Source organism: Periplaneta americana, chromosome 3 (genome assembly GCF_040183065.1).
Source record: "Periplaneta americana isolate PAMFEO1 chromosome 3, P.americana_PAMFEO1_priV1, whole genome shotgun sequence".
Taxonomy (NCBI): domain Eukaryota; kingdom Metazoa; phylum Arthropoda; class Insecta; order Blattodea; family Blattidae; genus Periplaneta; species Periplaneta americana.
In genome coordinates this window covers 79921517-79948949 of record NC_091119.1, presented here as the reverse complement: position 1 = coordinate 79948949, position 27433 = coordinate 79921517, and the positions used below count along the sequence as shown (strand labels likewise).

Below are 27433 nucleotides of genomic sequence, written 5' to 3'. Positions count from 1 at the left end.
TAAAGTTATGGTTTATGTTTCTAGAAATGCAAATTTGAGTTTTTTTTTTCTAATTATATAACCACAGGTAATAACTGATAACAGAACGTTAATTATGATACTGTTTTGTCTTTCTGTATCAATTAAACATCTCCAATGTTATTTATTTCAATGATGTGTGTTATTTAAAGTTATGAAATCTTTCCACGCAGACCAAATGCTATTTCGAGAATGATGAGCAAGACTCAAAGCGCAAAGAGTTGCGAGACGAGACGAGACTCTAAAGACAAGTGCAACGAACACAGCGAGCGAGAGCGGCAGCTAATTTTGTTCATCTCTACCAGGGCATCTGCAATGTACGCTACTACTACGTACTGTTTACACCAGGGGTCGTCAGCACAGAGCACGCTGGGGCTAGCCTCCTTGCCCGCTGAAAACGCAGTGCACTACTGGGTGTTCAGTTCAAAATGTGTCTTGGCTCGCTGTATGCCGTCATGTGGCTAGCTGATGAGCCTAGAGAATTCAATCTTCCTACACTTCCGCAGCTCAGGTGTATAACCTAAGAGGCAGAGAAGTTGGCTAGCAAGTACGGCGTTCATTCTGAAGAGTACGTACCGATACGTACGGTAACGCCGGTAGTGGCAGGAATGTGAACTGTTTGGAAATACGTACTGTCGGGATATGGGGAGAGGGTTAAGACGATTACTTACGTATTTGTTGACATTAACTTCGACGGTCAACATGGACACGGAGCATATGATTTGTGTTGTGGAATGTTACCGTACGCAACCGATGATAACAAATACCCTGCGTACGACTTGCCGGCGCAAAACACAGTTCGAAAGAGGTTATGGTAGCACACAGACCGTACAGACCGCCATCTGTTGCTACGACGTTCAAGTTATACCGTACACGTTCTCAAGTTCAGATTGAAGAACGCCTTAAATAATAGGCAACTTCTCTAACATATAAGCTGAAACTCGCTTCAAATCGGTGACCCAACAACAGTGACGTCATGACACACTTTGAAATGAACACCCAGTATTGTGCTCTCGTAGCTGCTAGCGGTATGCTCTCTATCTCTGCCTGTTCCACGACCGTGCACATGGGACGGCACCGTGTACCCATTGCACATTTCAGCGAGTGCTGACGACCACTGATTTACACCAACTTAAAGTCAAACCACTTTCTTTGTATTATGCCGTCAAGGCATCGAATAACTTTAATTTATTAGAATGACCTCCTTTTACATACATTTTTGAACAGGTCTTGACGAGCTTAATTTAAATATTGGATAATAAATGCGTAGTGTCATTTTAGTACTCGTATCTCATTACTAGACTTCGAAGTTCAGGTCCCGATGGAGGAGATACAGGTTGATTGATAGCGGAGTGTTGAACGGAGGTGGGGGACAGGCTAGGGTTTGTTTACTTTTCCGGTCTTACATTTGGGACTACGTGAGATCACTGCGATGACGAGAACGAAAGTCAACTGGAACAAATTTTTGAATATACATTATTAAATTCCTTCCACAAGAAAACTTACAGTAGAAATAAGTAATTTCATTTTAAATGACAAAATGCGTCACAATTGGGAGAAAAAAAAACACACGTCTTAATTATGGACTAAATTGTATCACGACATGATTTTGAAGTACCGGTATCTTTAAAAATTATACCGTATGAATTCAAATTAGAAATAGAAGATATTTAGAATATGTAATTTAAATTAGTATTAATATAGGCCTACATGTATTATTAGCCTATATTTAACATACTGTATATTTTAAATATCTTGTTAATTTGTGATATCGGCATTTCATTTGATTCTTAGTTTAGGCCTACTCTATTTTATAAAGTTAACCTACAAAACTTTCATTTTGACTTCTTACCAATATTAAATTCTTATTAAATACTCGTAGAATACTTCACTCATTTTCATTTTAAGTATAATATTATCTTCGTTTCTTTGTAATGAGTTTTACTTATACGGGGATTAAGTAAGTTTATATTAAATACAACATATTGTATTCTAAATGTTTTATCTAAATATATAATAATAATAATAATAATAATAATAATAATAATAATAATATTATTATTATTATTATTATTATTATTATTATTATTATTAATGTTACAAAGTACCTTTGTAAATAGTATTGCCCTGTATAACTGTTTATAGGCGTAAGAATAATATTACGTTTCTACAAACTAGAGACGATAATGTGATGTATTCCAACCAACGTAATATTTATGTTTGATCTTCAGGCGAACATTTAATTTTTTCTTTGCTTGGTCTATAATATTGCTTCATCCAACTAACATGATGTGTGTATGAGGGAAGGGACTACCTTGCCAGCTGCTTTGTAAACACTATATTATTCTGTGCATACTTAACTTCAGAGTGAAAGTGCCTCAACTTCGATCTCTACTCATTAAATAACGCTACAAGGTTGCCGCCCCATTAGTATTATTTCCCCCTTTCAGTTGTACACCTTTCGTATGAAACAATTTTTCGTTCAGTGATTGCGCACAAATTTATTTTGGATGGTCAAGACAATTGGGACATCCGGTATACCAGATGCTCCTCTATTAAGTTATTATTATTTGCAATACATGGCATAACAATAGTGTCAGATACTTATAACCGGAGCTAGGAGCTTGATACCGATCTCGTTATTCAGGGAGCGAGCAGCCTGGAAATGTGCAAACAAAATGGGTGACCTACGCGACCAATCAGCGCCGTCATGCGTTCCTTCATTTTAACGTTAACCGTAATCTCAAATACACGGAGTTTGTATTTGTCAAATTTCAACAAACTTCACCGTAACGTAACGTAACGCAAACGAACGTTCATCGCAATCCCATCAAGATTCATTTTTCCATACGAATACCGCAAAATTGTCATAGTAACATAATGTACCGGTAATTGTAAGAGGTGCTAAAAGACAATGTAGTATTAGAAGGCCGTGATACCTAAAGTACAAAAATCTCAATAGTCTGTGAGTAATTAATAAGTTCATTAATTCACATATAATTTCTATGTAGTTGTGCCAAAAAATATTGTACGTAATTAGTACTAAAGTACCTTTCGCGCACTTTTTTTCTCATCCGTACATGAAAGTATCACTTTCTGTTCTAGTTACGTAAATAACTATTAGGCTGGGATTACGATCGACGTTCGTTTGCGTTACGTTACGTTGCGTTCATCTATACGCTGAATTTCTACCGAACGTTCAGAGGCTGTGTATTATGATCGACGTTCGTGACAATTATCACGCTCTGCCGGCCATAATGAGTACTGAAATACACACGTCAGTCAATCAGTCAGTCAGCTGTTTATGATAAACATTGAATTTCATGGCAATTTTGAGACAACATAAATAAAATAGGTCTACCGGTATTACAAAAATATTTTACGACAGAATAATATAGAATAACGATAATGATAAAGCAATAATAATAATAATAATAATAATAATAATAATAATAATAATAATAATAATAATAATAATAAACTGTATACTAGGGAAGGTTGTTGTACCTTGAAACACTTTTCAACTTTTATTTTATTTTATTTTTTTAATTTTGAGAAATGAAATTTTTAAAATGAAAAATGCTTGAAATAATTATTGAAGTTTCCTTTACAACTTCCTGTATGTATTTTCGTGTTTTACAGATCTATTAAGGAGGAAATAAAGGGATATGTAATGTGTTCGAAGGTACAACAGGTTCATGTACCTTGGAACATACCCTCTTGTAAGTTGGAACACATGGAATATAGGTGGGAATATAGCTGTAAAAACTGACTGGTTACTGAAACTGTCATTTCTTCGTAATATCAAAGAAAAACTGAATTAAATAAATCTTAGCTTGCAAGGACAAGACAAAACACAGATTGTAATTTTATCAGGAGCGTGAACAAGCATTTCAAAGAAAGTACTACGATGTTTGCAACTCAGCTGAGAAATGGTGATTTAAAGAACTTCAGTTGCATGGAGGAAGAGTGCAGGGGTAAAACATTTCCCAGTTTTCAATGGTTTGTGAAGCATCTGGATAATTTGCACACGGAACTCGAAACGCTCTCCAAGTTGGAAGACATCGTGACTTCAATGGCATTTCCATTTAAGGAATATTGAAAACAGAGTGCGTGGATGAACTGTTAATAAATATCAGTATTAGCGGAGGGAGACCCCTGGAAAAAAGAAGAGGAAGAAATAGTGAAGTTGTGCTGTGTTATTCATCTTAAACAAGAGCTACTGATAGCAATAAACCTGACTTCTGGAAATTGTCTGAAGAATCCTATCCAAGTATTCGAAAGCTGTTGTTTTGACAGTATTTTTTGGATCTGCATACTTATGTGAGTCAATGTTCTCTGCAATGATTTCAATAAAAACTCAACAGAGGAACCGAATAACTGATGGATCACTTGATGCCCTGTTTCAGAGTAGCAATTAAGTCATATGACTTGAAACATTATAAACTCACTGACGGAATACAGTGTCTGTTTGGCAACAAGGGAAATGTCTATTTAATATTTTTTTTAGGAATATTTCATTACACAGTGTTTCTCCTTCAAGCCAAACCAATCTATGACGTTAAAAGTTCCTGTCCATAGCATTATCATCACAAAGTTCTTTTCTTTAAAAAATGGAATAATAAATAAAGTAACCATGTCTTTTTTGATGGACTGTAGTGTTAAGTGTCCAGTAACAAGTGAAATGTTTATTTAAAAATTAAAGTAACCAATAAATAAACTAGGCATGTCTATTTTGGACGACTGCATTGTAAATTGCCTGATAACACTTGACTTTTTTTTAAATAAAGAAGCAGTCGTAATTATTATGATCTTTCAGAATAATTACAAAAATCATGTCGATTTTATGGTATTGGTTTTATGGTACAGTAAAACCAATTTGTCCAACTTTGAAAAGAGTGTAACATAGAAGAAAAGTTTTTACAATAACACAAATAGGCCTGCATTAGCAAAATATAACAAATTAACTATGTCTATTTACATTTTCAGATGATAAACGACATTAAGATATATGGATAATATGCGAAGATAAAGAGGAGCAGAAAATAGGAAAGATTGGAGAATGCTGGGTTTGCAGTGAAAGACTTGTCATTAGGCAGAACAATATGTATCTATGTATATTTAAATTTTAATTGTATAACTGTAATGTCGAGTGCAGAACCACTGCCAATGCCAGACAGCGGTCTTCGCGTTGTCATCGAAAATGAACTCTGGCCTGCTAGGAACTTGTTCACGGACCAAACACGTGGTAATCACTGGGGCGGGGTCTGTAGATGCTCCATAATCTCCCATCCAAATGACTGCACATGAGGCCTGGCGTTATGAAGGAGAACCACATTGTCCACAAGAATCTCCTGATGTTTTTCCCTGATGGTAGCTCAGAGACATGCAAGTTTGTCACAATAATTGTCCACGTTGATGGTGTTACCTCGTGGCATGAAATCCAGCAGGAGTGGTCCTCAGCAATCCAAGAAGACCATGAGCATCAACTTCCCTGCTGATGGCGTACGAAATTTCTTCATGACAGGCGAACTGAGATGTTTCCGCACCATGCTCTGCTGCTTAGATTCTGGAGTGAAATGCAATACCCACGTTTCATCTCCTAAGACGAGATAAAAGAACCTTTCACTTTCCTCGGAGTAATGCTGCAAATGTTGCGATAACGTCATCATTCTCTTGGCCTTGTGGATGTCATCCACCGACATGAAATCTTGTGATATCTCAAGGAAACAGTGATATCGTACAAGGTTAGAATATTTTCTAAGGCAGAATAATATAACATTCAATGTTTCATGTGACAAATCAAATAATGTTAATCATCAAGAAGAATCGAGTATAGTTATGCTCTTTGCAACTTGTTTTGAGTCATGGAAAAAATTGCAAACTGTCATATTGTTGCACTTGTCAACATTAAGAGCCCATATCAATTGTTTTCAATACAAAAGTTTATCACACTTTATGATTCCTTTGCCTCACTAGTTAGGTTGGTGGGCTGTAAGCAGAAAAGCATGGATGACATCTGATGTTTCTGGTGAGTGGCTCAAGAAAATTAACATGCAAGGGGCTGGACATAAAATAATGTTTTTTCTTGTTTATTTATTCATTTTAGTTGTGCACTGCAGTTTTGTTCCTTTGTTTTTATAAATGAAGTTATATGCTGTTTATGTTTGATATTCTTGAGCAAAAGCTTAGTGTTCTGTTGATTTTGAAATGCCAAATTCCTCTGCAATTTTCCTGTAACTTATGCTAATAGATGGAGACTTCTTTTCAATAGATAGCTCAACCACCTTATGTTAATTTTGAACTGTAAAGGGAAGGAGAAAATAAAGCATAATGGATGTACATTTACAGAAAAACGCATCACTTAGCACTTATTGTGAACGTGAATAAGGTAAATAACTTCAGTTATAGTACTGGAGAAATCCACCCTCTCACTCCACTTTCCTAACACTATAGTATTAATAGCCCATAGGAACTCAAATTAATATGAAATCATATGAAAAAAGTGTATATTCTTACATGTTAAAAAATATAAAACATAACTGACTGCATCGGGATTCAAACTGTCGATCCTGTACTCTAGACAGATACGCTTTAATCACTCGAGCACTTCACTTGCCTTGAAGCATTAGATGTTTCCATAACATGATAGAATGCTCCCGGCTCTTCTGCATATTTCAAGTTTGTTTTTCTCAAAAACTACAGCAATTTACGTCTATATTATTTGTAAACGTATTTTAATTAGTAACTCCCCCCCCCCCACGTTTTAATGTCTCCTCAGCAGAGATATGCAATATTTAAACACAAAAGAGAAACGACTATCTCTTCATGGTATGAACCAGCCTTTTGCCTGGAGCATATGCAGTGTGGCATTCTCTAACTTAAAAAATACTCGAGTCACTCAACATTTCTGTCCCTCATTATACATGGAACTTACAAATTGTAAATTGTGGCCCATTCTTGTTACTAGGAAGTGTATACTCACGAAAACAAGAAGTGATTGGCTGTCTTTTTTCTTTTAATTGACTACCAAATGGTAAAGTTATCAGCATAACTTCAACAGAAATATAATTTACATATTTATACAATTAAAACTAACCTTGATGATGTGGTATACAAGAACATGAATAGTAATCAAGAATGGTGACAAGCTACATTTGTATGTGTAAATGCTTGTTGATGGAAACAGATATTATAGATATCAATATTATACGCATGCATTCTGTTATCTCCTTCATAACTGAATGGATAGCACATCAGCCTGCTAAGAAAATGTTCCATATTCGATTCCCATCTATGACTGTTTTTTATTAGGGTCTATTTTTACATCTTTGCAATTTAAATGTGTGTTACTTCATAATTATTCTATGCTTCTTGAATATATTTTGGGAGAATTTAAAGGCGGATACAATAAGGTATTGTGAGGAGCATGGACTATTTGCTAGTAATTACGAGTGATTTTTGGGGTAAATCGCAATATAGCGAAAGTAGAAGCTCCGCCCATGACCTCTTTCACTTTTCCCCTACTAGCTCATCAGACACTCTTGCTTCTCTTTCAGGAACTTTTCCGAGTGGTCTGGTTCCAAGAAATATTAGTTCCAAAGAATAGTTTCGAAATAACAGCAAGCATCTGACAACGTAATAATCACCAAAATATTATATTGTTTTGGAACTAGTTCTGTTTCCAAAAATCTTAGACCATAATGCAATTCGAACCATGGCAGTTGTTACGCCTACAGTCAAGTGTAAGTGCAGTAATTTATACGAGGTGCATCCAGAAAGTAAGTTTCCCTATAAAAAAAAAAGAACACACACTTTCAGGAAAACATTTATTGGCAACAGGTACAGCAACGTTTCAGCTATTTTTCAACATAGCCACCATCAGAATTGAGACATTTGTCATATCGTGGGATCAACTTTTGTATCGCTCTGTTGTAGAACTCTGCCACCTGTGAATGGAACCAGCATGTGACAGACGTCTTCAGCTCTTCGTCGTTGCCAAAATGCTGACCGGAGGAGGAATTTCTTGAGGTGCAAGAAAACGTGAAAATCGCTGGGAGCAAGATCAGGACTGTACGGTGGATGATCAAACAATTCCCAGCCAAATTCCGTCAAAACAGCTCCTGTGCGCCAAGCCGTATGTGGACGAGCATTGTCATGGAGGAGCACAACACCTGCAATAAGCATTCCACTCCTCTTGTTTTGAATGGCAAGTCGCAATTTTCGCAGTGTTTCACAGTAATGGTCAGCGTTCACTGTTTCACCTCTTGGAAGGAAGTCAATGAGCAGAATGCCCTTCCTGTCCCATAACACCGTGCACATCACTTTCCATACCGACAGCGTCTGTTTGAATTTCATCCTGACCGGAGATCCACTATGCCGCCAATGCATTGACTGCTGTTTGGTTTCCAGGGTGAAGTGCGAAATCCAAGTCTCATCGCCCATGACGATCCTGTCGAGGAACTCGTCGCCGTCATTGTGATACCATTTCAGAAATGTCAGTGCTGCTCCTAAACGTTGCATTTTGTGTTCAGGTGTCAGGTTTTTCGGCACCCACCTAGCACACACTTTTTTGAACAGCAGGTGCTTAGTGACAATCTCATGCAACAAGGATCGCGATATCTGCGGAAAATGGCTGCTCAGCTTCATAATCATGAAGCGACAGTTCTCCATGATGCACTGCCGCACCTGCTCAACACGATCATCATTGATGAGGGACGGTCGCCCACTGCGCTCTTCATCATGGACACTTTGACGACCTTCGGAAAACTGCCTACACCAGCGACGCGCCATCTGCTTACTCATGATGTTCGGCCCATAGACCTGACAGAGCTGCCGACGAATTTCAATTGGCGCAATGCTTTGTGCATTAAAGAACTTTATCACCGATCGAACCTCGCAGGCGGCGGGAAAAGGAATAAGAGCTTCCATTTCAGACCACTGCTGCCACGCTACTGGCACGAGGCGGGACCTGTCCGGCTGGCATATGATTGATACGTCATAGATATGTTACGCATGCGCAATTGACATGGCTAATTAAGTATACTTTCAAAGGAAAAAAATCGGAAACTTACTTTCTGGATGCGCCTTGTACATACTATAAAACATAGTAATGGTTTGATCATTCCTTCTGCTAAATAAAGGAAATTACTACAGTACTACGTGATATTAGTCACTGTTAAAGCTTCATTATTTTATTTGTAATAAACATTGAGGTTAGTTGAGTTACATTTGCACTGTTATGTTACCATATATAAATTTTATAACACAATACAATATGCTATATAAATTTGTATAATTATTTCTTAATTGGGTATAATAAGACAATGATTTTGGAAAATAATAAGATACAATCTTACAATTTGAAATTTAATTTACTCTTGTTGCTATATTAATAACAAACAATGCAAATGAAGCTGATTAGCCAAACAGACTGAATGTGTAATAATGAAACGCACCTTGGAGTTAAAAATTTTGCGCTCCCCCCATCATACTTCTCTGTGAAGGAACTACTGTACATCCAAGGACAAAAACTTGCACTGTTATGGTTGGTGGGTGAAAAAAGGATCCAAAATCTCGAAAATCTCTGCCATTGTTGAGTAAATTTCTATTCGTGTTTCACGAATACTAGCAGTATTTATTTTTAGTCTGTTTCTTTCATAAACAATTTATAGTTTCCCATTTCAATTATTTATCTCCTTTCAAACCTAAAATAGTACCATTCATTATGTTCATGATTTAGTTAATGCATATTTATGTATGTAGTGGCAATCAGTGATTAATTAGAAATACAATGTTTTTGTTAATTTGAATATTAAGTATTTAATTGAAATTATACCAGTAATATGTAAGAATTGTGCTGCTGCTATTTAATATCTTATTCTGTTTGCGTATGTAATATATAAATATTTTAATCTAATAATACAGTTAATGTTGATTTATTCAAATCATGCCCAATGTCTTGCTCATAAAAACAGAGACACTGCCACTGCATGGAACCTCTGCTTTGTTACCATACACTTGGTTGTTCGAGGCAAGCGAGCGAGCTAGGGAGATGTACAGTGCAAATCAGTTGATGACAACTGACCTAGAGCAACGATTCCCATTAGGCAGCCCACAAATCATTGTGACCCATCAAAGATGTAGTTTTGCCTCAAACATTACTGATCATGAAAAGAAGCCTAATCTGTGAGACAGTGTAGTTGTGCAAAATTAGGTTTTTTCCAAAAATAGATTAGATTAGATTAGATTAGATTTATTTATTTAACCTGGTAGCGATAAGGCCGTCAGGCCTTCTCTGCCCCTCTACCAGGGGATTACAACTATAACATGAACAATAAGATTACAATTAATATTAAATTTACAATTACAATTACAATAAAAATTAAAGTACGACAAGAATACCTGATTAATGAAAGCTAGACATTTTATCATAGAAGTTAAGAACAAAGAATATTTTTGTATTTACTAAATTACAAATTAAACCTACAATAACAAAATTCTATAGTGATGAAATTACCGGATATTGAGATATTTTGTGGTAGATTAAAAGAACTATTTACAAGAAACCATGTCTGAACGAGTCTCAATTACTGACCAAGTGCCTAGTAAGTTTGCGTTTGAATTGAATTTTATTTCGACAGTCCCTGATGCTAGCAGGTAGCGAGTTCCAGAGTCTTGGCAGGGCTATTGTGAAAGAGGATGAGTATGAAGAGGTGCGATGGGATGGTATTGTTAGTATTGTTTCATGGCGAGAGCGTGTGTTCAGATTGTGGTGGGAAGAAAGGTAAGTGAAGCGAGACGACAGGTACGAAGGAATAGAAGAGTTCAAGATTTCGAAGAGAAAGAGAAGTGAATGTAAATTTCTTTTCTTATCTAGTTTAAGCCAACCTATTGCTTCCAGGGATGGGGTAATATGATCATATTTACGAACATTGCTTACAAAACGTACACACAAATTATGAGCACGTTGAAGTTTCATTTTGTTGTCGCTGGAAAGGTCAGTCAGTAAAATGTCAGCATAGTCAAAATAGGGAAATACAAGGGTCTGCACAAGGGACTTTTTTAAGCAAGAGTGAAGATGAACATTTATCCTTTTTAGCACATGAATAATAGAATATACTTTTCTGCAGGTTTCTGTGATTTGCATGTCCCAGTTGAGATTATTATCCATGTGAATGCCAAGATTTTTTACCGAAGAACTGAAAGGGATATGCACTGTACTTACTTTAACGGGGGAAATGTCGAGGTGCTTTACAGCGTCGGTTTGCCGTTTGTGTCCTAATATGATTGCTTGTGTCTTTCCAGGATTGATATTAAGATGGAATTTCTTTGTCCATGTCACAATCGAGTCAATGTCTTCGTTCAATTTATCTATAGCGTCATTTATTCGATCTAAGCGGGAAGAGATGTAGCATTGAAGGTCGTCAGCATACAAGTGATAGTTACAATGCCTTACATGAGATGTAATATCACTGACATATATTGTGAACAACAATGGTCCGAGTACCGAACCCTGTGGTATACCTGATGTTATGTTAAGCCAGGAAGAGCTTCGATTCCCGGATACAACACATTGTTGTCTTTCCCGTAAGTAGGATTCGAACCAACTCACAGCAGTCTCTGACAAATGCAGATTTCTCAATTTATGGGTGAACAGGTCGAAATTTACAGAGTTGAAAGCTTTGCTAAGGTCAAGAAGTGTTAGTATTGTTACTTTATTAGAGTCGATTGCTTCACGAATGTCTTCGGTCACTTTAAGTAGAGCAGTGCTTGTGTTGTGTCCAGCTCTGAAACCTGACTGATACTTGTCGAATAGTTTGTGTTCGTTCATGTAGTTAGTAATTTGTCTGTGTACGATTCTTTCCAGTGCTTTTGATATGGCTGACAGGATACTGATTGGTCTATAGTCGTTCGGGTCGGTGGGAACTTTGACTTTTGGAAGAGGAAGAACGAAAGCTTGCTTCCATATTTTAGGGAAAGTTGAAATGATTAAGGAACTATTGAATATGTGTGCAATTGTAGGTATTGCTATGTCTTGTATTTTCTGTATGAGTAATATGCTAATGTTGTCTGGCCCTTGGGCTTTTGTCTTGATGCGTCGGATGGCTTTCATTACGTCAATGGGAGTGACGTCGGTAAAATAGAATTTGTCTCGAGTTGGGGGAGCTGAGTCAGGCAAAACTGTGTCTTGTTTCGTTGTGTCGTTTAAGGTCGGGTCCTTTACAAAGTGTTCGTTCAATCGGTCAAGTGGGATGGGAATGTCTGCTTGTTCACTAGCCCTTCCAAGTCCAATAACCTTCAGATTTTTCCATAATTCGGAAGGGGTTGTGTTGGGTTCTATAAGTTTGTAGGAGTATTTCAGTTTAGCGTTTCTTATTAGTTGAGTCGTTCTATTTCTTAGGTGTTTATAGGAGTTAAAATATTCGTCGTTTTTGTTGCGGGTGTATTTTCTATAAGCTAAGTCGCGTTCGGACATCAGGCTACGTATTTCAGTCGTCATCCAAGGGGCTGGGGTCTTTCTGGTACGTTTGGTCTTTAATGGTGCGTGTTTGTCATAAAGTTGAAGTATTAATGTATTGAATAAGTCTACTTTCTCGTCTACAGTTCGTAATGTCCAGATCATGTGCCATGGAAGTTGCGCAGCGTCTTCTTTCAGTGCAATATCATCTATTCTTTTGATATCCCTGTAAGTAATTACTCTTGGAGTCGATTTAGGACACTGCAGATTAAACGATAGATAAATAATATCATGCCCTGATAGTCCTGGTGCAGGCAACTGTCCATGCGTCAGTACTTTGTCGGCATTGTTAGTAATTATCAAGTCCAGTAATGTGTCTGTACCTTCCGTGTGATGTGTGGGAGCTAGGGGTAGGATTACCATATCAAGGCACTGAAAGAATGATTTAAGTCTTTTAGTCGTACTAGAATGTAAGTCAAGTAAGTTTGAATTGAAGTCACCCATGATTATAACGTTCTCATATTGCGGCGTTACGTTTAGTAAGGCGGTTTCGAAATCATCTACGTCATATATATGTGGGGGTTTATATACGACACACACTAGACATTTTGTAAATAAGGTGCAAATTTCAATGAACATGAACTCGGGTTTGGCAGAGTACTGGCTTGGAGAATGATGAATAATTTTAGGTCGCAAATCGGATCTAATATAACCAGCCACCCCTCCGCCTCTCTTGCCCTCTCTGTCATTACGGCAAAGCGTATAGCCAGGAAGGTTTACGAGAGTGGAAGGAAGATTAGGATGTAACCAAGATTCGGAGATAAGAATAACGTGAATGTCTAAAGGTGAGAAGATAGAAGAAAATTCGTCAAAATGACACAACAGACTTTGAGCATTCACGTGAACAACATTAAGTGACAAAGGAGAGAAAGAAAGCGCAGCCTTGATTATGTCTGCGGTACAGGGCAGTGGGCAGGTAGGATTGCTATTGTTCGTGTTAATAGAGGGGACCGGTCTCTGTACACTGACCTCAGGGACTGTCGGGTGAACATGCTGCTTTTTGTTCTCAATTGTACCAACTTATATGCAATTCAAGTTTTTAAATTATTTTCTAGCAATAATAACTTAAAATTACAGTACTAAATGATAAAGAATGTGAAGAAGAAAAATAATTAATTAATAAATAACGTTATTATATAGTAAAAGTTAAAGTGACTTACAGTACTAAATGATAAAAATAAGAATGAAAAAGAATTAATTATTAGGTAAAGTTACTGATAGAGTAAAATTTAATATAGATTGAATATTGCAGTATATTAAAATTAGTTGCCTTACTAGTTTTACGCAGCCGACTCGTTCAGATCATGTCTTCTGGGCATTTAATTCTGTGTTTATGCTCGCCTACTTTGACAATAATGTCTCCGTCTTGTGTCCACACATTTTTCAAGCTGTATTTAGTTATGCATTCTTTTAACAGATTATGCCTGGCTTTAGTTAGGTCTTCACGGACGGTAACAAGACTACCCTTTAACAGTTTTTTGTTTCTGAATACCTCAGCCCTCTTTCTATAGCTGACGAATTTGACAATGATAGGCCGGGGCCTATCACTGTTTCTTCGCCCCACTCGGTGACTTCTGTCGATATCACTTTCAGTTAATTTTACTCCTATTTTAGAAGCCACGTCAATGGCGATAGTGTCCGTGTTCTCAGACTCACTTTCACTCACACCGAAAATCCGTAAACACTGTCGCCTCTGATATTGCTCCAGATCGTCCACCTTCATCTGGAGCTGCCTAATGTGCCTGTCCTTCTCCTCTAGAGCTGTTTTCAGGCTTTCTATCACAGCACTGTTTTCAGCAATAGTTTGTTTCAAGTCCTCCACAATGGCGGTCCTGATGGCCTGCGTCAGTACCTGCAGCATGCCGGGATCTTTCAACGCTTCCACCATGACGCGTCGGACAGCTTCTTCGGAGAACTCGCTGGGAGATGACTTCTTATTATTGCTATTTCCACCCATTTTGTCGTAGAAATCGAATGCGAAATAACACAAAATTATATACCACGACACTTTTAAACACTTTCAAATAGTAATGCACTCTAAAACCGCTGCTAATAATCACCTAAGTCGGAGCGTAATAACACGTGTCTAGCAGCTATCCGCCATGTTGTTTGTAAGTTTGTAAAATTAAGTGAAAATCATCCCCAATTTTCCAAACGTATTTTATATTTTAATGGCACAAGCAAGGCCAATCTTTTAATATTGGATGGGGAGAGGGGGCAAAGAATGATTAGAAGGGGTCAAAGAACTGCACACCTATTCTGAAGCACGTTTGAAATACCTACGTAACAACTATATACATAGTTTTTCATACTTCATATAACCTGTGGAAAAGAGTAATAACTAATACAAATATTAATAAAACTTATTTTCAAAAATCGTAAATTATCTCACTCTGCTCCCAAGTTACCAAATTACTTGCAACAGGCAGTAGGACTTCTTTTATCTTCTATGTAACAATGTCATTCTAAGAATTTAGTTAAATGAGTCATGCTCCATTATTGTAGTTCTAATAAAAGTGTATATTATTATATTTTCACTAATAACAATAACATAAGCTTATGTTGTAAAAAGAAAATTACCTTGAATGTTAAAATAGCTGTAGTCTTCTGTCCCCATGGGCATCTAACATCCTGAGAAATGTTTCTTTGTTCAGCTGCCTTGTGACATTCTCAAATCCAAGCAGTGTTAAATTTGCTTCTCTCCTCCTATCCACGCACTGGCGTTGAGGCTGGTCAATTCTGGTGAGGGTAGAAAAAGTGCTTTAACATATGGCAGTGCTACATCCAAAAGTTCTTGCTGTTGCGACCTATTTATACACATTTGGAAATGCCTCTTTCACATTAGATAAAAGCTTAAGAATGTCAACTTTCTTCATTCTTGTGCTGTATTCTTCATTTGTTTTTGAAATATAGTTCCTTGCCACAATTATTCTTTCCATTTGTGGTATTTCAATGTTAATCTTTTAGGTTATGAATCAATTCTTCTGCTGCAGTGATGGCTTTTATAAAATTAGCATTATCCTGAAACCTTTTCTGCAATTAAAGCAATACAACCTTTATGGTATCAATAAATACAGATTTCTGTAAACCACTGTTATCTGTGTCAGACCATTCACATATAGTTTCGTAAGTGATGAAATCTTTAAGTCTTACACAATTTTTATGCATATAAAGTTGTTTTCTTTTGCATTCTGTTTCTGACATTAACAATTGGCTTTCTTTTGAGGTTACAATAAATTCATTAGTAAGCATTGGGTTAAGAGAATATACAACAACATTTATCACATACTTTGATGTTTTTTGCTTGTTTCACTATTCTGCAAAATCTTGTCAGCAGAAGCAATTATTCCAAGTAATTTCCTCCCCATCAAATTCCTTGTTATCATTACCCTTCACTAACCTATGTGTCTCAGTTATTGATTAGTAACTCTGCAACCACATCATAGTGCCCTCACCAATGTTGTTCTAAAAGTCTCACAAGGGCTTTACCTTCATAAATTTCTCTAATTCTGATCTGCTTCAGAAAATGTATCATACAATAGAATACAAGTGTTGAAGAATATATCCACTACTTCTATTACAACAAGATGCAGTCAATAATTGTAACAATGAACACAATGTTTCTTGAGAATATTTCTTGTATTATTTTCTGAACACCTCCCTTTCTCGCAAACATGACACCTGCATCATTGTAAGAATGTGTTGAGGATTAAGACCACTCTTCTGCAAAATGGTTACTAATGTTTCAACATCACATTTTTCAGCTATTTCTATTGAAAACATTAGTTCATAAAATTTTCAATTTTTTTACAAAACATAACTCTATAGTAACACTTTCCTCTTGCTTTTTGTTTCGTGTACCATCCATAAATAAAGTAAAAAAAATTGCACATCCGCACTTTTAACTTCATCTCTTATACTTTTTTTTGGTCATTTCAGACATGATTAAAAAAAAAATAATTTTGAATTTTTGGAGATAAATATGTGGAATTTTTAGGAATCCTTTTAGAAATTTCTTGCAGTTTTAAATCTTCTTGAGTGTGTACTCATAGAAGTTTGTTTCTTATAACCTTCAATAATTCATTTATAACATGGTAACTCATTTATAACAAGGAATTGCACCATTTCTTCAAGAACTTGGCATTTACTAGAGTAGATGACTTGTCTTCCTGCTCTCTTTGTTCACGTTCATTTCATTTGAACAAAGCATCAATATGGAAACTCCCTTTTTCATGGGCATAAAAATCCTAGTTTCTTATAACCTTCAGTAACTCATTTATAACAAGGAATTGCACCATTTCATCAAGAACTTGGCATTTACTAGAGTAGAAACTGACTTTTTTTTCTGCTCTCTTGTTCACGTTCATTTCATTTGAACAAAGCATCAATAATGGGAACTCCCTTTCTGATGGGCATAAAAATCTTTATATCTATAGCTTTCTTCCAGCTATTAAAACCTGAAGAAGTAGAAGTTTTTTCTTTCGCAACAGTTGGCAAAATTCTTTACATACGTAACAAAAAGCTATATCCACTGTATCATCATATCATAACCATTGAAACTGTTTCAGCCAAACACCTTGGGAATTCCTGTTACTTTTATTTTTAGAATATATATTTAACTTTAACTTCTTAGTCCACTTTGTGACATTACCTGTATCTGTATTAGTCAAGTCCTGTCTAGGAGTATGTAGCATGGAACTTGAATAATCACCAATACTTTCAGTCACATAAATGGTGTAACTACCAAGATATGAGTCACTGGAAATCATCATTACTTTCAGTCACACTGTTTTCACTTGTAACACAACCAGTTTCATGTTTACCATTATCTGTATCTGAATTGGGCAATTCTTGTCTAAGAGGATGCAGCATGGAACTTGAAAATTCACCAACACTTTCAGTCACATTGTTTTCTCATAGCAAAACCAGTTTTATGTTTGCTATTTGTTTCACTTCTAATCTTAAAGTACTTTCTTAATTCCATGTTTTAATTATTAGAATACTAACTGTCTAATAAAGCATAAAGTTTTCTTTTAAAAACAAAACATAGTGCAAATACATTCATACAATGTCACAAACATTGCAGTATAATGACGAAAAGAAAATTAACAATGTAACAGCCAGTGTTGAGTGTCACCAATATCAATTCGTGGGAAGTCTCCAACAAGCAACAAGAAAGTCTAAAGCCACTACATTATCAAATTCTTATATCAGCGATAATAAAATGAATAATATTGATAATAAAATAAATGTTATTATTGTTGTTGTTAAGAAAATAATGAACAACGCCAGATTTAGTGATTTGTCACCATCGCTTGTCTTTAGAGTAGGCAACTATGGAAACAGCATCGCCAACACTCAATACTAGAAAGGAGCTTGGTAAAGGGTAAAAAAAAAGTGCCAGATTATGCAAAAAATATTTCTTATGCTAAAAGTGCTAGATGTACCTTAAAGATATGAGACGACATTAATCTAACCCAAATTATTTTTTTTATTATTATTTTCTCGCATCTGCTTATGAAATTACCCATTACCTTTCTTAGTTCAAAATTTTATTTGATTTGTAAGAAAAATTCTTATATTGTAACCCCTGTGATGTTATATGTCAAATTAAAGCCTATCGAAAGAGCTTTAAAATGAGACATTGCCCAGATCTGTATCTCATCTGGTTCAGAAAAAATGGTAATTAACTATTTCAGGACGCAGGAATTTTTTTATAAAAAAATAAAAATTAATACTTAATAACTTAGTTCGCCAAGCTAGCTGCCTTCAAACTAGCCAGCCCATGTTCGATTCCCAGCGGGTGTCAGAGATTTTCGTGTAAAATTTATACTTCAGGACTGGGAGAGGTGGTGGTGCACAATTATTAATCATTAGATTATGCACCAATATGCCTAGAATAAATCCCAAATCATTTCACAGTGCATACGAAGAAAATGTATATATCACTGTTGATATTGAATTGTCCATCGAAAAAGAATGTTAAGCCTGGTAGTCCCCATGCTATTCGACAGGAATAGGCTACATGATGAACCAGGTTTCCCTTTTCCTTTCTTCATTATCATCATCATCCTCACTCATTCCCTACACTACACTTACATCAACATTTACACATACACTCACCCTAGTACACGATATAATTCTTCACAGATACACATCATGCACAGTGTGGCCCACCAAAATGTTTTGCTTTTTTAATCTTTATTCATTGCATGTCCCATTACTTCCATAGTAATACTACATGCTGATTTTAAACACCGTCATTAAATTTATCCTCAGTTTACTGTCTTGATGTCACATGTAACTTCAAAATGGGTCACAGTCCTGCCATCTATCCGCAATATGCGGAACCCGAATCATGTAAGTGAAGTGACATTGGATACACACATTTTATCACTTTTAATTGGAAGACAAACAAGTCTCTTTCTTATGATTTCCATTCATAACTATGTAAGATCACTTAAAATGGAAAGCCTCATCAAAATTAAAGAACGTCAGACAAAATCAGTGTGTTGATTTGACATGGAATGACTCTTCTACAGCATTCTTTACATCATTTAAGCATGGATGTCAAAATCGCAAGCTGTTTTAACACACAATATCATGCCTTTCCAGTAATGACATTTTCTTTTAACTTTATTTCTACATAGTCCGTGTTCTGAAGAAGAAGAAGAAGAAGAAGAAGAAGAAGAAGAAGAAGAAGAAGAAACTCGTCCAAGCAACAACAAAATGTTTTGCTTTGAGGTCAGTATATATTATTTTTTATTATTATTATTTTTTCATTGTTTGAGGTCAGTACTTTCAGACATTCCTAGCGACTCTACTTCACTGTCACCTCCTAATTTTAATGTCATACCATTCTATTCTTCATCTTTTACTTTTCTGAGAATTATTAAAGGCTGATGTTGAGGGGCTAGGCAGCAGTATGTAACTAAATACAGGAAGGGTTGCAGATAATTTAAAGAGAATCAATAATGATTTAGAAAAAAAAACTTAAAAATGGAATGGGATATTGCATAGGGACTATTTAAAAACTTCGATCATAAAATTTACAAATGACCTCTTAGCATGCAACATAATTTAAAAACTATACTAATGGAAAGTTACTGCAAGACAATTCCATGAGTAAACACTGCAGAGACAGCAGCATACCAGCCATTATGATCCAATGGCATCATGGTAACAACTATTTCTTCTTATTGCTAGTGGCATTATTTTTTCGCAAAAATATTTTTTAAATCGAACAAGGAAGAATATATTTTTCGCGTTTTTTTTTTTTTTTCAAAATACAATGTAAGCTATCACTATTTTTTCTTCAAATTTTTGGTGAGAAGGTTCTTAAATATGATCTGTTTAAATAGTTTATGTTTAAATTTTAATTTATTAGGAAGGCATTAAATCCAGATGTTTGAAATGGGCAGGGCATATAGCATATATAGGCGAATCCAGAAATGCATATAGAGTGTTAGCTGGGAGGCCGGAGGAAAAAAGACCTTTGGGAAAACCGAGCGAGACATAGATGGAAGGGAAGTGGGATATGATGATAAAGACTGGATTAATATTGCACAGGATAGGAACCGATGGCGGGCTTATGTGAGGGCTGCAATGAACCTCTGGGTTCCTTAAAAGCCATAAGTAAGGAAGGCAGATATATAAATCACAATATTAATAAACTATTATTCCTCCACTTGTCCTAATTAATATAGTAAATTGCTTTTCTCCTCACTCCTACAGAAAATTTATTTTCAGAAGGATAACATATAACACATGTTACAAAAGAATTCTCTTTCATTAATCATCTCCAATCATTAACAATCAGAATATATCTACAGAAAAATCTCTCTGCATCAACTGATGAACAAGAAGCCCAAATTGATTTTAAAACAGCATTAGCAAAGTTCAAGTACACCAACTGCAATGCTTTCAATGAAAACATATCGACTTGCTCACTGGGCTTCTCTCGCTTGTTTGTTTTAAAATTAAATCTTAAGACCAAGATACCTATCTTACACTAATATCAGACAATTTTAACATTTTGATTTTCTCAATTACAATGTTGCGCATGAAATGTCATACACTGAAAATATCTAATAAAACGTTTAATTTTGAGTTTAGAACTTTCAAATTTTGTGACGAGTAGCCTTAGTTCATGCATGGTTCAGTAGAAGGCAGCATTTGTCAATGTCACGCATGTGCAGTGCCACCCGCTGAGATTTGTGAAACATGGCAGACAAGGGTCGGTTGACGCTCGAACAGAAAGTGAAGACGGTGTTTTACGCAGAAACAAAAAGTGTAGCCGTAACTCAGGAACATTTTCATGTTTGTTTTCGTACGAGGTGGGCTCCCTGCAGACAGACAGTGTGCAGATTAGCCGAAAAATTTGAAACTGATGGCAGTGTTTTAGAGAAGAAACGACTGCCTGCCACCACAGTCCATATTGAGGTGAAGAAAGTGACTTTGACACGAAGTCCTGCTAAATCCACCAGATTAGATTCTGCCGATTTGGGCATCTCACGTCGTTCTCTTCAGAGGATACTTCATGCCGATCTGAAATTATTCCCATACAAAATTGCAGTGCTGCATAAACTAACAACGAATGACAAGGAACAGCGAGTACAGTTTGCTGCTTGGGCTCTTGCAGAAGATGATGGCATGATTCATAACACGTGGTTCTCCGATGAGGTATACATTTATCCGAATGGTTGTGTGAACAAGCAGAATGTCAGATTTTGGGGAGAGAAGCTCCTAATATTTAGTATTTATTTATTTAACCTGGTAGAGACAAAGCCGTCAGGCCTTCTCTGCCCCTCTATATTGTGCACGAGATTGAAAATTATGGTGAAAAAGTGAGTGCAGGGTGCGATTTCAAGTCATGTGGCGGCACACGGTCGTTTCTTCTCTAAAACACTGCCACCATCAGTTTCAAATTTTTCGGCTAATCTGTACAATGTCTGTCTGCAGGGAGCCCACCTCGTACGAAAATAAATGTTCCTGAGTCACGGCTACACTCTTTGTTTCTGCGTAAAACAAAACCGTTTTCACTTTCTGTTCGAGCATCAACTGTCCCTTGTCCGCCATGTTTCACAAATCTCAGCGGGTGGCACTGCACATGCACATGCACGACATTGACAAATGCTGCCTTCTACTGAACCATGCATGAACTAAGGCTACTCATCACAAAATTTGAAAGTTCTAAACCCAAAATTAAACGTTTTATTAGATATTTTCAGTGTATGACATTTCGTGTGCCACCCTGTATTTCTGAAATGTTTTCAAATGTTGTTTGAACCATATTGGTTGCATGGAACAAGTAATTCAAAATCATAATTAAACTGTTAGCATAATTTGGGGACATATACTCTAGATTTTTCAATTTTATCAACACCTATTGAACGACGCTGATATAACCTTGGCAGTTCAGAGCATCGTTAAAAAGGTTTCCCTGTAACATGCCATGAAGGCATTTGGGGGGCATGGAGGTAGAGCCCCATGCTTTCCATGATTTCAGCACTAGAATGAGTTGGTGTGGTCGGCACCACGCTCTGACCACCTTTTACCCTGGGGAAAGATCCGGTTCTCAATTTTATAGGAGGCTGAGTGAACCTCGGAGCCGTTCTGAAAGTTTGGCAACGAGAAAAAATCCTGTCACCACCTGGGATCGAACCCCGGATCTTCCAGTCCGTAGCCAGCTGCTCTACCAACTGAGCTACCCGGCCGCCTCAGAGCATCGTTAAATAAAACATAATTTACAATTTTTACACCTATTGGAATGAAAGAATCTTTCAATTATGCTTGAAAATTTCTAGAGGATACCTATCTATTATAGGAGTTTATGCACGAATAGAAAGTGATGACAAAAAAGAGTGAAAAATTTACAATCAATTTCAGTTAATTTCAAATAAGATTAACAAGAATGGTTTTGTCATGTTAAAGGAAGAATTGGCAATTTACAAATAGATAAAACTATTGGTATATTTGGTGAACCAACAAGAAATGGTAATGGACCTCACCTGATTGGTTTTGTCCTTCATAATCACTTTAAAATTATGAACTCATTTTACAACAATAAAGACAGCCACAAATTTACCTGGGAAGCAAAAGGCTTAAAACCGATTACTGATTACACTATTTGTATTATAAATCAGTCGAATTAATTCTAGATACAAGAGTTTCCCATGGACCTGAAATAGGAACAGATCATTATTTACTTGTCTGCCCAGTTAGAATAAAAACCAAGGTGGTATAAAAAGGCAACAAAGAAACTCACAATGAGAATATGAAATCTTCATATAAAGTTCACTTATTTAATGACTGCAGTATTAAATGGTTATACCAAAAAAGACTAGATGACTTAAACAACACAATACCAGTGAGTGATGAGGTCAAAGAAGAATGGTGACATATTGCAGATACGGTGAAGCAAGCAGCATATGAAAGTCTGGGCAAAAAATGAAGACAGCATAGAATGAGAGGTTCATAAAATTAGGATGATAATATTAAACAAATTATTGCAAACAAACGAGAAGCCTATCAGAAATATCTTTGTACAAGAAATGAAGATGATAAAATTAATTACTATGAAAAATGAGCGACTGTCAAATGTGAAGTAAGAAAATAATATACACGAAATTGAGATAAATTTGTCTCCTTTCTTGAAAATAATATGACACGACCTCAATCACAAATTTATAAAATTTTGAAATTTCTTGGTAGAGAAACTAAAGAAACTGTAAGACTGAATATAATTTCTATGGAAACATGGTTAAATTATATTACCACCATTTATAGCATCAAACACTACCCCTCTGATGTTACCATATTCTGATAATTCTCATACTGAAACCATTACCTTGAATTAATTTCCTACAGTCTTATGAAACACGAAATGTAACAAAGTACCAAGTGAAGATTGTGTAAATATGGTTGGTTGGTTGCTAATGCTCGGCATATTTGAGTTCTTCCATATTGTAATGACAGATCTGTAGCCTGTTAAATTTTTACAGTTCTTGAGGTGTATCATATCCATTATAGTATTATCTTCTTTACAAAGTAAACAATTAAGAGTAGGAAAAATATTTATTTTATATAGATGGACAGCCAATCATGCCTCGTATATAATCGAAAATATGCGACAGCTTTCATTTGTAGACATTCTGGAATTAAATTTGTATTATTTAATAAAATGCTGCATTGCTTATTTAGATTGCATAAATACAGAACTGTTTAAATGACGTATAGGACAAGCTTTCCTCGTAAGATTACTCTCTTTCCTAAACCTGATATGGAATGGACAAGAACCACTCAAAAGTTGGCCTAAATCTATTGTAATTTCAATATATAATAAGGCAATCAAAATAACTGTGACAATCATAGAGAGATAAGCCTATTAAACACAGGATATAAAATTTTTGCAAATATAATAGAAAATGACTTTACAGTAACTATGAACATAATTTGGGAGTAGAATAAAGCCATTTTCGAAAAGGAAGATCATGTTGTGATGGATATTTTACCTTGAAAATTTTAACAGAAAAACACAAGAATTTAATATAGAAACACAAATCACCTTCACAGACCTCAAAAAACATCTGACAAAGTTAAACATACTATTAAATGATAATATACCACATAAAATTGCCGCATCTGTGGCTGAAGTGCTAGCGCACTGATCTTCCATCCAGGTGGCCAGGGTTCGATCCCTGGCCAGGTCGTGTTGAAATTTGTGATGGACAAAGCAGACCTTGCAGAGGGTTTTCTCGGAGTACTCCCATTTCCCTCATCATTCTATCAACACTCTCCACCTCCCTCTCATTTCATCTATGATCTGCAACAGTAAAAATAGGCTGGGGTGAAGTTTGGGGGTAGTACAGGTTTCCAATGCTGATCTAGAAAGAGCTTGGGGCTCCAGGCACTTGGGTTTTATCAGGCTACTCATAATGGACGGGAACCTGCCTAAATTAGGAGCAGAGACAGGATGGTCCACCTGTCAGCATCAACTGATCAGGAAGGGTTTGAGGTTCCGGGCCCTGCACAGTGGGACAGATGGCAAATCTAGCTGGAAAAAAATTTTAAAATTCAAGTCTAGTACTCGTATTTTGACAATATCAGACATCAGAGCTATTAAGCAATACCTATGATATCTCACAGCATGTTTGATACATTGGTAAGGTCTTGTTTATGTTCAGTCTAGGTCCAAAAGTTAAGCATGTCAGAAGAGGGCTGTGTCGAATCTCGTCCAGTCACTGGTAGAACAAAATAAAATACAGAGTGATCCAAAAGTCGCACACATCTTAATAATATGTTCACATACATTTATAAAGATAAATTTATTACGTTTACTTACATCAGTTTTTATATGAGTTACGTTATTTTTCACAATATATGCTGAAAATGGCAACCCATTGAGTAATGCATGTACGAACTCTTTTTACCATGTTTGCAGCCACTTTTTTTAGCACACGTACATTGATGTTGTTAATCTCCGTTGTTATGTTCCTCTTTAGTTCCTCCAAAGTGTGCGACCTGTTTTCGTATATCCTTCCTTTAAGTTACCCCACAGGAAGAAATCTGGAGACGTCAAATCGGGGGAACGTGGGAGCCATAATACTTGAGAAATGATACGCTCACCAAAAACTCGCGAAAAAACTGGATGGTTTCATTAGATGTGTGACATGTGGCACTGTCCTGTTGGAACCAACATTCACGTTTATCATTGTTAAGAAGCGCTGATCCACATTCCCTAAAACGGGCGACTAATCTCGTTATGGTCGAAATGTTAGGCACTGTCACATCCGGATAATTCCTATGAAATTCATCTACAACACGTGCATAAGAACAACTTAAAAAATAATGTTCAACAATGAAAACTCGTTGCTCTTGGGAAAACGACATGTTTGCCGAGCAATAAACAAAGGACTACTGCAAGTGTCAGTGTATACATACACATCACAATGACGTCTAGGCTTTTTGCTGTTAATACCCATGATGCTATCTAGCAGTAGCCGATAGCACTTTCCAACTGCATTACTCAATATAGACACTATAATTTTAATGTGCGCGACTTTTGGATCACACTGTAGTAAGAGGTTGTAAACTGTTTGAAGTAGAAGGTAGACTTGTGAAATTGGAAACTGAAACTGAATGTGTATCGTACTATCTTTTGCATATATGAGTAATGAAAAATATATGGCAATAAAACCTTTTATTTGCGTTACATTTGTAGGTATTCATTTTGTTAAAATTTATGAACTTAATGTTTGTCTAAACTTTAAAAAATGAAGGGCATCTGTGGGACTGTAATTTTTAGGACTGCATACTACAATGTATATTAACTCTTAAGTAGTCACGCAGGGTGCTGTCAACACCCCAGTCAGTCACATATACAGAGCTGTTAACTACACATTGAGTAAGCCTGTATTTCTGAAACTTTCAGTACCTTTCTTAGAATTGGTAAGGCATCAATAACCGAAAACATGTTTGAAATCGGGATTCTGATACTCGAGATAGTAATGGTTCAAGTGGTGTGGGGTGACGAAGTGTTACAACAATGTTCCTATTGTAAATAGTGACAGGACTAAACTTATCATACTTGTGTAACAAATAATAATAATAATGGATGTTAAATAGTGACTGTATACACAGAAAAATCAAGAAAGTTGTCTGGAGAGGAAGATAAAAGTAAATTATGATTAGGAGTGAATAGTCATTCAAATATTACATGTAAACCAATATTAAAATATTACTATTACTGTACATTAATTATAACACTGTGACAGGTTTAAAGTATTTCATATAGTTGTACAATAAAAAAAGAGCAATGTTTTAATTTTTCACTAAAAATAATCCATAGATGTCAGAAACAGTCAGCAACAATTGTCAGCAACAGCCTGTGTGACTTAATGTTACAAAGTTAGACATGACTGCTTAAGGGTTAAGAATGTAGGGTTTTCAGTTAGATTGTGCTACGAGCTGGTAATAAAGCACATTTAATTTTTACAGTGTTCCTGTAGAGCTGCTCTCTGATGTGTTGTGAACTCTTTGAAGTGTTGAGTGATAGCATCGAGCCCAATAACTCATTATCTTTCGTTATTTACTTATAAATTACTTTTAGAGAATCCTGAGGTTAATTTCCTCATAAGCTCACCATTGGTCTCTATCCTGAGCAAGATTAATTCAGTCCCTACCATCATATCTCATCTCCCTCAAATCCCTTTTTATATTATCCCCCCATCTATGTCTTGGTCTCCCCAAAGGTCCTTCTCCTCTGGTCTCCCAACTAACATTCTATATGCATTTCTGGATTCGCCCATATGTGATACATGCCCTGCCCATATCAAACGTCTGGATTTAATGTTTCTAATTATGACAGGTATAGAATACAATGCGTGCAGTTCTGTGTTGTGTAACTTTCTCCATTCTCCTGTAACTTCATCCCTCTTAGTCCCAAATATTTTCCTAAACATCTTATTCTCAAACACTCTTAGCCTCTGTTCCTCTCTCAAAGTGAGAGTCAAAGTTTCACAACCATAGAGAACAACCAGTAATATAACTTTTATAAATTCTAACTTTCAGCTTTCTTGAGAGCAGACTGGATGACAAAAGCTTCTCAACCGAATAATAACAAGCATTTCCCATATTTATTCTGCACTTAATTTCCTCTCGAGTGTCATTTTTTATTTGTTACTGTTCCTCCAAGATATATGAATTTTTCCAATTCTTCAAAGGATAAATTTCCAATTTTTATATTTCCATTTTGTACTATGTTCTGGTCACGAGATGTAATCATATACTTTGCCTTTTCGGGATTTACTTCCAAACCTATCTCATTACTTGCTTCAAGTAAAATTTCCGTGTTTTCCCTAACAGTTCGTGGATTTTTTTTCCTAACATATTCAC

The 27433-nt window shown here is 36.0% G+C and overlaps 1 protein-coding gene across 7 annotated transcripts in view; it reads right to left on the bottom strand.

Annotated features, from left to right (window-relative positions):
* Btk (tyrosine-protein kinase Btk29A) overlaps nucleotides 1–27433 on the bottom strand; it is a 361167-nt gene that overhangs the window by 313463 nt on the left and 20271 nt on the right. The window contains exons 2-3 of one of the 7 annotated variants that reach the window (XM_069820858.1): nucleotides 24164–24362; nucleotides 15119–15277 (exon numbers count right to left, since the gene is read on the bottom strand). The exons of 4 other annotated variants lie outside the window; for them this stretch is intronic. In XM_069820858.1, the coding sequence (XP_069676959.1) occupies nucleotides 15119–15161 (43 nt within the window). In that variant the 5' untranslated portion in view covers nucleotides 15162–15277; nucleotides 24164–24362. The remainder of the gene's footprint in view (nucleotides 1–15118; nucleotides 15278–24163; nucleotides 24363–27433) is intronic. 2 more of the 7 variants (XM_069820857.1, XM_069820856.1) reach the window with 2 other exon arrangements.